This window comes from Brachycentrus maculatus, unplaced genomic scaffold (genome assembly GCF_059751285.1).
Source record: "Brachycentrus maculatus isolate JH-2025_06_01 unplaced genomic scaffold, ASM5975128v1 h1tg000061l, whole genome shotgun sequence".
Classification (NCBI taxonomy): domain Eukaryota; kingdom Metazoa; phylum Arthropoda; class Insecta; order Trichoptera; family Brachycentridae; genus Brachycentrus; species Brachycentrus maculatus.
This window is the reverse complement of record NW_028280815.1, coordinates 1376011-1391933: the sequence shown is the minus strand read 5'-3', so window position 1 is coordinate 1391933 and position 15923 is coordinate 1376011. Positions and strand designations below refer to the sequence as shown.

General features: G+C 34.0%; 2 protein-coding genes across 3 annotated transcripts in view; one reads left to right on the top strand and one right to left on the bottom strand.

Moving 5' to 3' along the window:
- Positions 1-15923, top strand: part of LOC148311532 (uncharacterized) — a 167082-nt gene that overhangs the window by 84208 nt on the left and 66951 nt on the right. The gene's annotated exons all lie outside the window — the stretch shown is intronic.
- On the bottom strand, positions 4373-14264 carry LOC148311533 (RING finger protein 141-like). 2 transcript variants are annotated; one of them, XM_088256474.1, is made up of 3 exons: positions 13830-14264; positions 5142-5311; positions 4373-4770 (listed from the first exon to the last, which is right to left on the bottom strand). In XM_088256474.1, the coding sequence occupies exon 1, from the start codon at positions 14163-14165 to the stop codon at positions 13911-13913; it is 255 nt and encodes an 84-aa protein (XP_088112600.1). In that variant the 5' UTR covers positions 14166-14264; the 3' UTR covers positions 4373-4770; positions 5142-5311; positions 13830-13910. The 2 variants fall into 2 exon arrangements, with proteins under 2 accessions (XP_088112600.1, XP_088112599.1); XM_088256473.1 differs by lacking the exon at positions 4373-4770 and having other exon boundaries at positions 4783-5311.

The following is a 15923-nucleotide window of genomic DNA, read 5'->3' as shown; positions in this document are numbered from 1 at the left end:
AAATATGGCATATATAAAAATATACAGGAATATATATAAAAAAACGATGTATGATAGATGTTCGAATAGTGAAATAAGGAAGGAATGCAAAGCTGAGATAAGCATTATCGATAAAATTAAAAAAGGTATGTTGAGATGGTTTGGACATGTAGAGCGAATGAGTGAGGAAAAAACGGTAAAACAAATTTATGAGGCGAATGTAATTGGGAAAAGAAGCAGAGGAAGACCGAGAAAAACATGGCACGATCAGGTATGCCAAATACTTGTAAGTGGTCAGGTTAGGAGTCGTAACAATCGGCGGGTATGTATGAGGAGATGCATGAACGTGGAAGAGGCGAAGAATGTTTGCAAAGACAGAGTGGTGTGGCGTTCTATTCTCTCTGCCTACCCCTGCGGAGAAACGGCGTGATGGTTAGTTAGTTAGCTAGTATACATATGGACCTCCATGATAAGACCTTGCGTTATTTCTGTCGATTGTATTAAAACTGGAATGGTGACAAATATCACATATCGCTCACTCCTTTCAAGAACGTCATAAATCAAAAAACTTGATTTTTCAGGAGAACGTTTTTAAAGTTCAAACATAAAATACAATGTATTAAAAATAAATATCAAGCCACTTACTTAACTTTTTACTGTTCAACAGATCTTTTTAGGTAAAACCTGAATATTTTTTCTCCATTTGAAAAATATTTAGTATATTTAAAAAAATAATGAAACAATACCTTTTATTCAAAATGCAAAAATAACACTTTCTGCCCTGTAGCGGGTAAATATTAAGTTAAAAATATGCCTCTTTTGCTGGGATATAGTAGGGGAGAGTGCCCATGAGTGGGACAGAGGATGAATGGGACGATCGTCCTCCAGCCCAAACTATTGTTACAAAAAAAAAATATATTACCCAACATTAACGCTACGAGAGTAGACAGATTAATCCTCAAACCTCAGTTCTCGACTGACAGTAAAGCGAGTAAGACGTGTTACAATTTTTTTGCGTCAAAAAGTAAATTATATATTGCAATTTGATTTTGTTTGTACATATAGGTTATGATAAGTGCTGCAATTGATATATACAATTATTTAAGTTGGTTCTCTCAGGATATTATAAAGTATGTTTCATCAAATTTACTTTAGAATAAATGTATCGATTTATCTATTTTTCTAAAAATCACGCATTTCCTTGAATGGGACGCGCGCAGTGATCATGAATGGGACGGTCCCACTCAAGGGAAAATTGCCCCATTCATGGCGAATACTTTTAATTTATATTTGTACTCGTTTGTATTACACGCATTGTAAACATTATATTGTTTTTAGGTTATAATGCCAAAAACACGGCATCGTTCACCAACCATCAATCACCAACGTTCTAATTGAAGCTGCTGTAGAAGAGGTTTTAAATAAAAGCAAAATATTAGGTCGGTTGCAAAGACATATGCAATAGGAAAATCTTCTCTTTATAGACATGTCAAACAAGTAAAGGCTGATAGGAAATAAAAGAGCCTATCAGCGGAAGCTAAACTGGCAGTGCATAACGGAGTCCTGGTTCTAACTCTAATGTATGGAAGTGAAACATAGAGTTGGCAAAATAAGGATGAAAGTAGACTGAATGCAGTCGAAATGCGATCTCTCAGAAGAATGTGCGACAAAACGATGTATAATAGATGTTCGAATAGTGAAATAAGGAAGGAATGCAAAGCTGAGATAAGCATAATCGATAAAATTAAGATAAATGTGTTGAGATGGTTTGGATATGTAGAACGAATGAGTTAGGATAAAACGGTTAAACAAATTTACTAGGCGAATGTTATTGGAAAAAGGAGCAGAAGAAGACTGAGAAAAACATGGCACGATCAGGTAAGCCAAATAGTTGCAAGTGGTCAGGTTAGGAGTCGTAACAATCGGCGGGTATGAGTGAGGAGATGCATGAACGTGGAAGAGGCGAAAAGAATGTTTGCAAAGACAGAGTGGTGTGGCGTTATATTCTTTCTACCCATCCCTGCGGGGAAGCGGCGTGATGGTAAGTTAGTTTTTTTAGTTAGTTAGTTTAGTCTGAAGCGAGAAGAAATACTTTCCACGTATTTAAATTCAGCTGGAAGAATATGTTCTACAGTACAGAAATAAATCAGTAAGGGGAAATCAAGTATAATATCTGACACTTCAGAAAAGGACAAGTTTTTGAAAATACATTTATTGAAGAATGGAAAATGAAAACCTATAGATAGACCATAAAATAAGCCTAACGCTAAAAGAGTTTTAAAATAACTCAGTTTTCAACAAAATATTTCAATGAGTGATGACAGAGATCAGTTCAGATAAATCAGTTGAAATAGAAGGTGTTTTACTGACAAAAACAAAAGGAAAGGAGGATAATAAGTGTCACATATGTAAAGGAGAATATCAATATAGTTTTATGCAATGGCTTAAATGTAAATTTTGTGGCCCATGAAAAAAAAAAATTGCCAAAAATGTTGCAAAAATGTTTAATAAAATTTCTTTTACACGTGTCTACGTATTATACGAAAGTGTCTACAGATGATTTTTGTTTTAAAATATAATTATTCCATCAATCTAGCATTTTAATTAATGTCCCATTCATGGTATACTGGTGTCCCTCTCATGGGAGGGTGTTTATGAATGGGACATTTTAGGACATTATTTGAAATCGATTTTTCAGGCAGTTCGGTTAATTTTTTTAGAAAACAAAGTATGGCATATTTGTAGCTAAAAGATTGAATAAAGAGAAACCACGTTTACTTTTTGTGATTTATTTTACAGAGAAGAACTAGAGAGGCAAAATCAAAAACGTCCCATCCATGGGCACTCTCCCCTACATTTTCTGGGCATTCCAAAAACATGCACAACTAAAAATTGACGATTTTTGATTTATGACGTTCTTGAAAGGAGTGAGCGATATGATATATGCGAAATTCCCAACATATACTGATTAGTTCTGACCTTCGGGACCCTACTTTTCCTTCTGCCAATGCATCATGGAGGTATTGCTCATGTGTTGATTTTCTGATTTCATTTTCCTTAATGAGTCAACTGAATATTGGCTCTGATCTACACATCAGCGAGTATGTTTATTTAAAACAAGGTCGTGAGAGAAAAATGCTCCCTGTACTTCATATGATATATATAATATGTACATACACAAGTATATTTTGTACACAACGTATTTATATAAGTACAAATATAATTTTATATGAACATATGTGAATATATCGTAGTTGTATAGGAGAAAGTGACCAACTACCAAAACGTTAAATGTTCAGGAGGGCCATTTAAGTCACTTTTGGTTGGCAAGAAAATAAACATCAATGCTGTTAGTCATTTTTAAGAAGTCAATATATTATAAAGGGTCCGCCATCTAAAGTTTTTTTTTTCAACTAGTGCTTATTTCGTGAATGGTAACACTTAGCTCATGTCTGATTTGACAGATAATTAGTTTTATCCTTCCGCTGAGCGAATATGGTTGTGTATACGCTTGAACAACGCTGGGAAATATTGCGACATTACTTTGAAAATCATGGTAATGTTGCAGAATGTGTGCGAAAATTGCGTACGGTTTTTGGAAGAAGAGAAGCACCGTCAGCTCCGTATGTTCGTTATCTTGTGAAAAAAGTGAAAGAAACTGGCATCCTCATCGATAAACCAAAGCGTGAAAAGCCAAAAACAGTGCGTACACCCGAGAATATCGATGTTGTGGCAGAAAGTGTGCGTGAAGCGCCATCAACATCAATTCACCGTCGTTCTCAACAATTGAACATTTCGGAGACATCATTGAGACGAATTTTGCATAAAGACCTTGGTATGACGCCATACAAAGTCCAATTGGTTCAGGAGTTGAAGCCAACTGACCATCCAATGCGTTTTCGCTTCGCTGAGTGGGCCTGCGATCGACTTACAGAAGATGCCGATTTTGCCAAAAAAATCATCTTTTCGGATGAAGCTCATTTTGATCTTGGCGGGTATGTAAACAAGCAAAATTGTCGTATTTGGGGCACAGAAAACCCGCACGCATACATTGAAAAGCCGGTACACCCAAAACGAGTCACTGTTTGGTGCGGATTTTGGTCCAGAGGCATAATTGGGCCATTTTTCTTTGAAAATGAGCAAGGAGTGGCCGTTACAGTCAATGGCGATCGTTATCGGGCCATGTTGAACGGATTTTTGTTCACAAAAATTGAAGAGGAGGATATTGGCAACATTTGGTTTCAACAGGACGGCGCTACGTGCCACACAGCCGAAGCTACACTCGATGTTTTGCGCCCTTTTTTCAAAAAAAAAAAGTTATTTGGCGGACCCTATACTTTATATTAAGTTAAAAAACATTATATATAAATATCTTTATTAATTTAATTTAAATAATCATTTTTCATCGGCAATTCAATCGATCGCGTCCGTTAAAATCACCGATAAAACCGGTGCATCTGTCAAAATTGGCGCCTTCGGCCGCCGTTGACCATAGACAAAGTGAGGTAAGACATCCGCGTGGTCCGAATTACATAAGGGCCAGCGCGCGCTGGGTGCGCCGCCTGTCCTTGCCTCGGCCCCAAGGTCGCTCGCCGAGGTCAGACCAGTTCATAGATAGGTACCCGCCGCTCTCGGTACCAGCTGCAGGCAATGCCTCCTCGTCTCACTTGCGTTGGGCATTGAGTAGGTACTTACTCAGTTACCTTTCAGTGCTTCTGAGCAGTGCCTCTTGTATCAAGACACACGGTGTCGCATAATTTGGGCAGCATCGCATCGGCTATTATTGTAAACCTATAATATTACCACATATCAGTCGGTAAATGCAGAAATTTTCTTTTAGTAATCGTTAGAGGGTCAATGGTCATAGTTATATCTAGATTATCGGGACTCTAACCCTGTTGCATTATCCAATATGTAAAAAAAATATATATATATTTGAACTCAACATTAAATTTGTCTGGACTCAATAAAAATCATTTTTACCATTTCCATTGGTTTCAAGATTTACTACTTTATTTATTATTAAACTTTTTGTTTTTGAGTTTATATATATATGGTAAACTATCAAAATGTAAGTAACATAACTAAATGTTTAAAAAAATTACATCTTAGCTTGATAGTACGTAACATGTAACATAGTATTTTTACATTAGTTTGTTTACCAATTATCGATTTTCCACTTATTTTATACTTAATTTAATCTTGTACAGAATATATAGGTAGGTTTATACACTAGCTGGGTTATTGTTAAGGATCAATATCTTCCAACCAACAAAATGAGAACTGTTTTGAAAGCCGTTTGAAATAGAGGGTAGACGGTGCTCGTAAGGATCTACAAAAAAAAAGAATTATAATTAATTGAATTGCATATAATCAAATAACTACAAAATAATTATGGTCCAATATTCGTTAAGTCGCAACTTTATTTTCTCTAAATCCAGGTAACATTTTTCAAAATTGATTTTTTTCTAAAAGGTAAGTTTTTCTTCGAAATAATTATATGGTTTTGAAAAGAATATAGTTATTGAAAGGCAAGGAGTTAAAAATATGTATCATTTTTTTTCTTCTGTATATTCTAAAAAGCAAAAAAATATCCAATACATACACATTCTTTAAAAAAATCGGTCGTGAACAGATATCGCTAACTCCTTTCGACAACGTAATGTATCAAAAAACTTAATTTTTATATAAAAAATTGTATTAAAAATAAATATCAAGCGAACTTTTAACTATGCAACAGATCTTTTTAGGTAATACCTGAATGTTTTTTCTCCATTTGAAAAATATTTAGTGTATTTAAAAAATAATAAAACAATAACTTTTCTTCAAAATGCAAAAACAACACTCTCTGCCCTGTAGCGGGTAAATATTAAGTTAAAAATATGCCGCTTTTGCTGGGATATAGTAAATTTTCGCGGCATTCCGAAAACATGCACAACTAAAAATTGACTATTTTTGATATATGACGTTGTTGAAAGGAGTGAGCGACATGTGACCCCTCCGGTAGAGTATATTTTGTGTTTGCGAATATCCCCTTCATACAGGACTGTCGTAAAATGTACGACGGTGATTTGTAAATTGATGAAAACAAAGGAAGGATAATGATGTAGGATCGGGTAAGGAGTCGAGGGGTGAGGGGCAGAGGAAAAACAGAGGAAGAATGATATGATGGACAGTTAGGGTTCAAGCAAAGACAGAAAGTCTTAAAACATTGTGCATTTTTCGCATGAAGAGACAATGCATCCGATGATCTGGCCGCTCGGATAGTAAATGAATTAGGTACTGATATTCTTTCAATGCATCGAACATTGACATCTATCAGACAAAATGACATCTATCATCTGAGTACAATAAAACAGTCGTGGATGCGTTGTATTTTTATTTCCATTTTTTAAATCGGTAATTTCAAAATACGAGCGGCATTGTGTCCATTATCTAGGAAGCAGTGCCGCAAACTCGTCTAGTCTATTATGGCTGCAAAGTGTAAAACGGGTATATTGAAATTTTTACATTGCAGTACCTGTTCGCTTTTTAATTGTAAATAGAATAATTAAAAGTCATCTGTACATATATAGGTACCATAGAAGATGTCAATTCAATTTTCCACTTTTAAAAATCGTTTATTCATATTATTAACATACATAATACATACAAAACGAAGATATAAGAAAGGAATGTAAGGCTGAACAAGGGATGATAAAAAAGACTAACCAGAGTCCTTTACGGTGGTATAAACATGTGGAGCGAATGGATAACGTGAGAATGACTGAAAAAATATATGTGGCGAATGTGAGCGGGAGAACAGAACGAGGACGACCAAAAAATACCAGATCAGTGAGAACCTAAAATCTGGCGGTGTCAAAAGTCTGCGCAGTCGGAGGGCATGTGTGACTAGATGTATGGATGCCAAGTTTTCCTCGGTCTTCCTCTGCTTCTTTTCTCAACCGCATTCGCCTTATAAATATTTTTAACTGTTTTTTCTTCACTCATTCGATTCAAATACCCAAACCATCTCAACAAATATTTTTTTAAATAATGCTCATCTCAGCCTTGCATCCTCTACTTATATCACCGCCATTCAAACATCTATCGCATATCGTTTTACCGCACATTCATCTGAGAGATCTATTTTGTATGCAACACAAAGTTTCGCGAATTTTATCACCTTAGGGGCATGATAAATTCTATATTGTGTTGTAGAAAGTGAATTTCATTCAAATCGCTACAAATCTATTTCATATAGTATTTATTTAATGCATAAAATACTCGTAAATTCAATTGAACGTTTTCTATTGAAAATACTACTTCTTGCTAATATACCCTTCTCCCTCTTTTCCGTTAGAATGATACGAGTGCGAGAAGGACGGCAAGGCTTTCTACTGGACAGTTAGTTTAAGCGAAAACTAATAAAACTGATTAATGTTCGTTTGATATAATCTCATGTTCTCTTATCTTGTATGGCATTGGAGATTTTCTGCACTCTGTTCATCGAACTGAGATGTTGAAAGGGTTTTGTAAATAAACTTAACTGACCGCGAAACATTATTTCGAGTAGGCACAGTGGAACTTCTTATAACGAGCATAATTCGTTCCAGCATCTTACTCGCTAAGCGAAATAATTTTTCCCACAGCAATCGATGTAAAATACGATAATGTGTTCCATGCCAAACGTATGCTAAATTTTTCATCAACGATTATTGAAATAAAATTACTTATAAATTTACAACATTTTGAGTGTGTCCAAATACTTGTTCACAAAATCTGGATTAAGTTCTAGAACTTCCAAGAATTTGAGTAGTGTGGTTGTCAATAATGGGTAGAATTGGTGAATGTTACCCGTGTGCAAAGTGATCACTTAAAACCAGCCTATGACGGTCGTCAGCCCCGTAAATGCCCAGACTTCCATGTTATTCTTCATTCTTGATGAGATGTCAAAAAATAATAAGAAAATGACCTTGTAAACAAAATTATGAAAACACCGAAATTCCTGAAATTCATGAATGAGTTTATGATCTCATGTGCAGCGTGAATTCACTTAAAATTCCTTAAATTGCAGACGTAATTTCAATCATGAAAAGGGGTAATGGCGTGTGAATGGGACTTGTTACTTAACGCGTTACACGAGGAAGTCGGTATTTTTATTATAAATAATATCGCTCACTCTTTTCAAGAACGTCATAAATAAAAAATCGTCAATTTTCAGTTGTGCTTGTTCTCCGAATGCCCAGAAAATGTACTATTTCCCAGCAAAAGAGGCATATTTCAAACTTGATATTTACCCGCTACAGAGCAGAAAATGTTGTTTTTGCATTTTGAAGAAAAGGGGATTGTTTAATTATTTTTTTAAATATATTAAATATTTTTCAAATGGAGAAAAAACCTTCAGGTTTTACCTAAAAAGATCTGTTGCACAGTAAAAAGTTCAATAAGTGGCTTGATATTTATTTTTAATACATTGTGTTATATTTTTAAACTTTAAAAACATTCTCCTGAAACATCAAGTTTTTTGATTTATGACGTTCTTGAAAGGAGTGAGCAATATGTATACCGACACGATCGGCCTACAATACGAATCAGAAACGGTCGCGTAATGAAGGTAAAGCCCTTGCGCGTGACGGAAAAAACGACAGATCTAGCCCGCGGATAAATACCTAATTTGTGAATGAACAATCTATTATTAAGAGGTTTTCCCCTTTTTGAGCTTAAAACATTATCTAAGTACAAAAAAATATCCATAAAACGGACAAATCGGGCAAAAGAAAATATCTTTTATTTTTGAAACAGTAAAATGAAGTATTATCTTTTTTTTGCAAATTCCTTACCGTTTCATTTAACAAACAACCATATGCTTAGGTATATACTGATCATTTATATTTAATTATTGGGTAATATATCCAAAATTAAACACGGTTTATTTGGTTGAATTCTACATTTATTAATCTATATGTTAATACGTGACGCGTTTCGTCTTCTTAGGACATTATCAAACACGGTTATTACAGGACATTAAACAGGACATTCTCAAACATGGTGTTTGATAATGTCCTAAGAAGACGAAACGCGTCACGTGTTAACATATAGATTAATAAATGTAGATTTCAACCAAATAAACCTTGTTTAATTTTGGATATATTACCCAACGATTCAATCAGGAATTCTACCAACTGTCTGCAGTTACAATTAACATTTATATTTATTTATTTTATCACATACACAATAACATATTGCCAATAATGTACCCTCCCTGAGTTGTCTCATGCCGAGAGAACATTTTACAATATTTATTTATGAAATATTTATTTATATTTATTTTGATAACTCAAAATCTAAAATTGATTTATTACAAAAAAGTGGTGTTAATGAAATTTGGTGTGGAGATTGTGATAAAAAATATATTGCCCAAACTGCGAGAAATTTAAAGATTAGAATTAAAGAACATCATAGCGGTCTTGTTAGTAATTTTTTTTCGGAATTTGCAATTCATATAATAGATACTAATCACTCATTTCACTCTTAAAAATTAAAATTATTACACCTTGTTCCATATAAAGGCCAAATTATGATTTATCTTGAAAATTTAGAAATCCAAAAAAACCTGAATTCTAATAATAATTTATTAAATAATATATTGTTTCAAAATTCTTCAGCATTGCTTTCCATTTTTCCTTTGTTTTCAAACTCCGTCCCTTGACTAACCCCTTCCCCTTACTTTCCCCTCTCCTTATTTATAGAACAATTTTATATTTTATATTTTATTTATTATACAGACTTGAATGATGGAAGTTTAACTTCTGAAACATGTAGTCTATAATAGTGGTAAAAAAACAAGTGTTTTCTTTAATCATTGTAACATGTCTTACCACAAAGTTAATGCCGAAACAATAAATAAAATTATTTATGAAATCATAATGATAGAAAATTGTTTACGCAATCAAATAATACATGGCCAAATGATACGATCCATTTCGGATCTAAAGCATTTTGAGTGTGCCCAAATACTGGTTCACAAATCTGGATTATCTCGAATTATGAGTTATTTTTTATATTATTTTTTGACATCTCAACATAGATGAGATGTAGTATGTTCGTAATAATAATAATAAAATTGGATAACTTATATAGCGCCATTTTCGTAAAAAAATACCTCAAGGGCGCTTCACTGTGAATGAATTGGGAAAAATATTATGGTGGAAATGATTTAGCAAACAAATGTGTTTTTAGTCTTTTTCTAAAGATCATCTCACTTTCACTATCTCTAACCATTGGTGGAAGAGCATTCCACGCCGTCGGTCCTGCAACAGCAAAGGCACGCTCGCCAAATTTAGTGCGTTGATTGCGAGCTGGTAAGATAACTTTGCCCATTGCAGATGTTGTAGCCGATCGAAGTGTGAGACGTCTATCAACCAATTCATCTGGAATACACAGCTCCTTAAGATACTCTGGAGCCATATTGTGTATTGATTTATACATGAGTAGGCAGAGTTTATACTCAACCCTTTCGGGAAAGCGTAACCAGTGGAGTTTGTGAAGTAGTGGGGTGATGTGACTGAATTTAGAAATTCCAAAAATTAGTCTCGCTGCTGCGTTTAACACTGATTGCAGTCGAGTCATTTTATTGTTTGGTAGACCCGTGTATATACCGTTACAATAATCTACTCTCGATATTACAAACGCATTTATTAATTGACGGGCAGCATCGGGTTCGTCTATGTTGAACTGTCAAAAAATAATCACGAATTTTATTCTTTAATTTAATTTCGTCTGATCGGCCCATTGTTGGCAAACATCGTAAATTAAAGAAGCCTTTGTGTACCTTATTACTATCCTCTCGTAAATTTTTCAATTTAATGGCGTGGATGGTTACAACTGACATTTATGTATCATTGAATGGACGAATTAAATTCTCGATTCTGATCACGGCGATGTGTCGAAATTGTGATATAAAGATTCTGGTAACTATGGTTCAATTAACTTATCGCAAAGTGTGTCAATCCCTTTTCGACTAATACCCGTATTCACGAGTCCTGTTAAAATATGACAAAGTGACGAAAAATTCCTTTTAAAAAAATCTCCCTAGAGCATTGTTCTGCAAAGTGTGTGCCGCGGCACACTGGTGTACCGTGGTGATTAGTTGGTGTGCCGCGGAAAAAAGTCTAGTTTTGTGAAAATAACACAATTGTTCCAAATTTTGATTGCCTGTGCTCAGTTAAGTAGGCTCACATTTCGCATTAAACATAATGTGTTAAGTATATTACCATAATATGGTAATATACTTAACATATTATGTATTAAATATGCACCTTTGAAATGTGATGGTTAGTTAGGTTAGTTTGTTAGTTAGTCCCTAATTCCCACCCTCATCCTGTTAAAACCATCGTTTTTCTAGTAAACGACTATCTTTCTGTATCCCATGTGCTAAAAATCAGTGTTAACGTAGCCTATTTCATCATGAAATATACTCGAGTGGATAGGAGTACGGAGCGTCGAGGAGTGGTTTCGGACTGCCCAAAATAGGGAAACTTTCTCACAAGTGATAATCAACGTCGGAGGGGCCCGACACAACACGCAAAGAAGAAAAATGTGAAACATATAAACCGAGTAGAAGTCATGAATACCACCCCTATCGAGTAACCGAAAAAGTAGCAGTTATATAGCTTCTTACCTTATGTTTTTCTCATTTATTTCTTTTAAATATGCTTCTTATGCCTCTTTATTATATCTGGTTATTGTTTTTATATTTTGCCATGTATTAGTTTAGGTTATTTAAAAAAAATCTTTTTTGTTACTTTATTATTTGTGTTCCAGTCTTGTTAACCTTAATCCCATGTCCCAAAATGAGAAATATAAATTACTCATCGGGAATATTATATATGACTTATGTATGTAATATGTTTTGAAAAAATAAATAAATATCTGTTGCCACATCTCTGGAATAAATCCGAATAATACGTCTAAATTTAGAAACCAATCGTGGAAACAATCAATGTTTGTTACACATAAATTGGCAATACTGCAAGATATACACGTTAAGAAACATCTCGTGTGCTGATTAAAAATCTTCAGCGTTTGCTCATTTGATGTCATCGTCTTTTGCAATCGTATAAAGAATTTACGAGCTTCAACTCGCTTTGAATACGTTTTGGATAAATTGGCGCCAGACATTTTAGGCTCGTTGAAGCGAGTGTTTTTGCCTAGAATTTTCACTCATGAATTACATGAAATCATAGTAACTTTAAACATAAAGAGTAAATCCACCCACAAGTAGGCATAGGCTATGAAACTTATAAAGTTGAAGCCTAAGTAGGGACATGATAAACGGTGTTGCATAAGCCGTAGCTAGATTTCAGAGTCACTTGGACGTTAGGTAAATCAAAAAAATAGGCTCGTTGAACCATTAATATCCTTGGTATTTTTAATTTAAGTTTTACTTAGTAAATACCACTATTTATTAAAATCTATCGTGACACGTGTTTCGATACATTCTTCATCATTTTCAAACACCATATTTTATTATTTTTCCAAACAAATAAAACTGGTACCTGAAGGAGGGCTGATCACCTTTCCTTCGTGTGTTCATCGATCAAGACAACGCTGCGTTTATATGATGCAGTGCACTATGCACCATCGGGGTGCGGATAAGGGTTTGAAGATTTTATTTTATTATTTGAAAAAATTAACTTTATTAACCCTTCCTTTGTATAAAATCGACGGTGCTAAAAACTTCCGTCTTGATTCGGCCGTCACTGTGGTAAAATTCATCCATTTTTTACATAAGATTTAATTGGTAAATACCACTATTTCAATGCTGAAATTAGTATAAGTATTACTAATTTTTAATTAAAAATTAGTAAAAATGTGACTTTTCTATTCGCTTACACAGCGTTGTTGCGGTGAAAGATTTGAGTCAACTTTGTAACGGTTATACACGCAATTACCCATCAATGGAGCGCGAGGAAATCGGAATATTTTCATAAATAACCACTTAAAAGCTTTCAAGAAAAGTTCCATGACGCCATCTTGTGATTTGGTAAAAATCTGTGACGACTTTCGCAACGACAAGTGCGCGATGTGAATATTTATTTGTCCATTTAAAAGGTGTTTTTTGAAATGGCGTCTACTTGGAAGAATTCTTTAATGCATTATTATCAATGTAGTTTATATTAGCACTTTTAATCTATTTTTATTTCTGATATCTATTGTATTCTTGCCAGTGCCCTTTTATTATAACCTAAAATAAAATGTATAGCCATCGCACACAGGCCATGCCTTTGTAAGTTCTTTTTTTGTATTAATATTTATATTTTTTGCACTTGTAAATATAATTATAATGAATTTAAAATAATGAAAAAAAAACTACTACCATACATATTTAAACTTGAGATAAAACCTTTATCGTTTTTATACGAAAGAAGATGGAAGCCTGAGTAAGCTGCGGAATGCCCAGACTTCCGTTAAACTTCTATCGTTTTTATACGAAAGAAGATGTAAGTCTGAGTAAGCCCTGGGAGGCTTATCTGTCGTTTTATATGAAAAGAGAAAGAAATCTGAGCAAGTCTGAGTAAGGTCCAGGTTGCTTAGACTTCAATTAAACATTTCGCTCACTCCTTTCAACAATGTCATATATCAAAAATTTGATTTTCATCAGATCGAATGTTCATTTGATTCGTTTGAAAATGCCATAACTAGGCGAAACAATTGTCACAATATTAATTTTCATGTGTTTTTTAACAATAAAATACAACTTTGTAGACTCAAAAAATCTGTGTTTGATTTAAAAATGAATACATAAATTAAAACGGAGTTCTACAAATTAAACGCCAAATCAATAAATAATTATCAAAGGTACTTACAAAACGTTAACAAGATGCATTTTTTATTAAATTTCTTAGATTTTTGTCGTATTTGAGGAATATTTGATGTTACGTTGAAGTTCAGAGATGTTTCCGGTTTCTGACTCGAGCTATCGACATAAACACCATCCTGTCGAGCGGACAGGTGCTCTTCTCCCTGGACCACTTGGCCAGACACGGGATGCAGAACTTGTGCTTGCAGCAAGAAGGCATGGCGATCATCCTCTTGAGGGGCTGCATGCAGATGGGGCACTCCTCCGCGTCGTGGCGCCGCCTCTTGGCCTCCAGGTCGGCGACTTCGTGAAAGGGGGCCTTCCTCTTGCGACCGTTACTCATAACCACTTGAATTTCCCTCGCGAAATGTAGAAATAATATTTACTCAATTGAAAATTTGTATGCTGAAAGAGTTACATAAAATGTGATTCATACTGTCAGGTTGAGAGTTCACCATATAAATATTTTCAAACGTGGAATTTTTTTTACTAGGTAAGGTAATTTTTTTCATAAATGTTTTGTTGATTTTTTTTCAAAACATATTACATACATAAGTCATACATATAATATTCCCGATGGGTAATTTCTATTTCTCATTTTGGGACATGGGATTAAGGTTGACAAGACTGGAACACAAATAATAAAGTTACAAATATTTTTTTTTTAAATAACCAAACCACATGGCAAAATATAAAAACAATAAACAGGTATGATAAATAAGCATAAGAAGCATATTTAAAAGAAATAAATGAGAAAAACATAAGGTAAGAATCATATGTAACATAAACAAATGAGAAAATTTATAAAACGAGAAAATACAAAAAACATAAGGCAAAAACGTTGTCGTATTATGTATGAAAAAAAACACTCCCAAATATTAAAGATGATCGTCGAGATAAAACTAGAAAATAGGATGGTCCAATCTGGGGTAACTGCGCTAAATTCAATTACCTGCAAATTAAGGAACATAACAGTCTGATGAGTATTATTATTACTGTCATTATAAAATTCGTTTGATGAATGATCCGTGAACATTCCATATCTCATGGTTGGATCAAATAAAAACTAATATCAGTAATTCCTAATTTCCTCTTTCATTTCGAGTAAATATATATTTCTTTGATGTTCATATTATTACACGTCGTTAAATTATTTAATGTGACTATGATTCTATGTACGCCATCTTGAAAATCGTTAAGAAAAACACATTCTAATTCATAAATTAAATGCTAAAATCAAACACCGATTTTTTTAGTCTAATTAATTGTATTTTGTGACAATTTTTCGCCTTGTTATGGCATTTTCAAACATTTGTTTGAAAATGCCGTTCATCATTCGTTTGAAAATACCAAAAGGCGAAAAAATTGTCAGAAAATGTTTTTCAACCATAAAATACAACTTTGTTAAAATGGAGCCATACAAATTAAACGCCAAATATATAAATGTATTCAATATGTATATTCTAAAAAAGGTGAATTTCCAATGTATCAATGTTCGCGGATACGCGTCAGGCTTAGCGCGCAGCCGATCGTTTACTGAATTGTGTATTTGTGAGTACTCCCTTAGTATTACTAACACGAATTAGCTTATTTTTAATCTTATCTGAAAAGAAACACGTAGAATTCTTATCGAAATAATATCGTCGGCCCCTACGTAAAGTACTCTATCTACAAATCTGTTACTTTACAGTAGAGAGCTTAGAAGTTTTTTTCAATGTATCTTTTTATTTATGAATTAACGGTTTTATCTTAAATTCTAAACTAGTATTATACATTCGAAAACACGACAAAATAATTTATGAAATCGTTTTTAAACTTTATGCTTTGTCAAAACTAAGTAGTTTCGAAAGTCATTTCGAAAATTCGATGTGGATAGCGTCTTATACGCCTGAAAACTAACTAACTAACCATCACGCCGCTTCCCCGCAGGGGTAGGCAGAGAGAATCGAACGCCACACCACTCTGTCTTTGCAAACATTCTTTGCCTCTTCTACATTCATGCATCTCCTCATACATACCCGACGATTATTACGACTCCTGACCCGGCCGCATTCAAGTATTTGACATACCTGATTGTGCCAAGTTTTCCTCGGTCGTCCTC

What these genes read in the sequence shown, in the direction of transcription:
- LOC148311533 (XM_088256474.1), bottom strand. Translation starts at nt 14,165, where the DNA reads ATGAGTAACGGTCGCAAGAGGAAGGCCCCCTTTCACGAAGTCGCCGAC.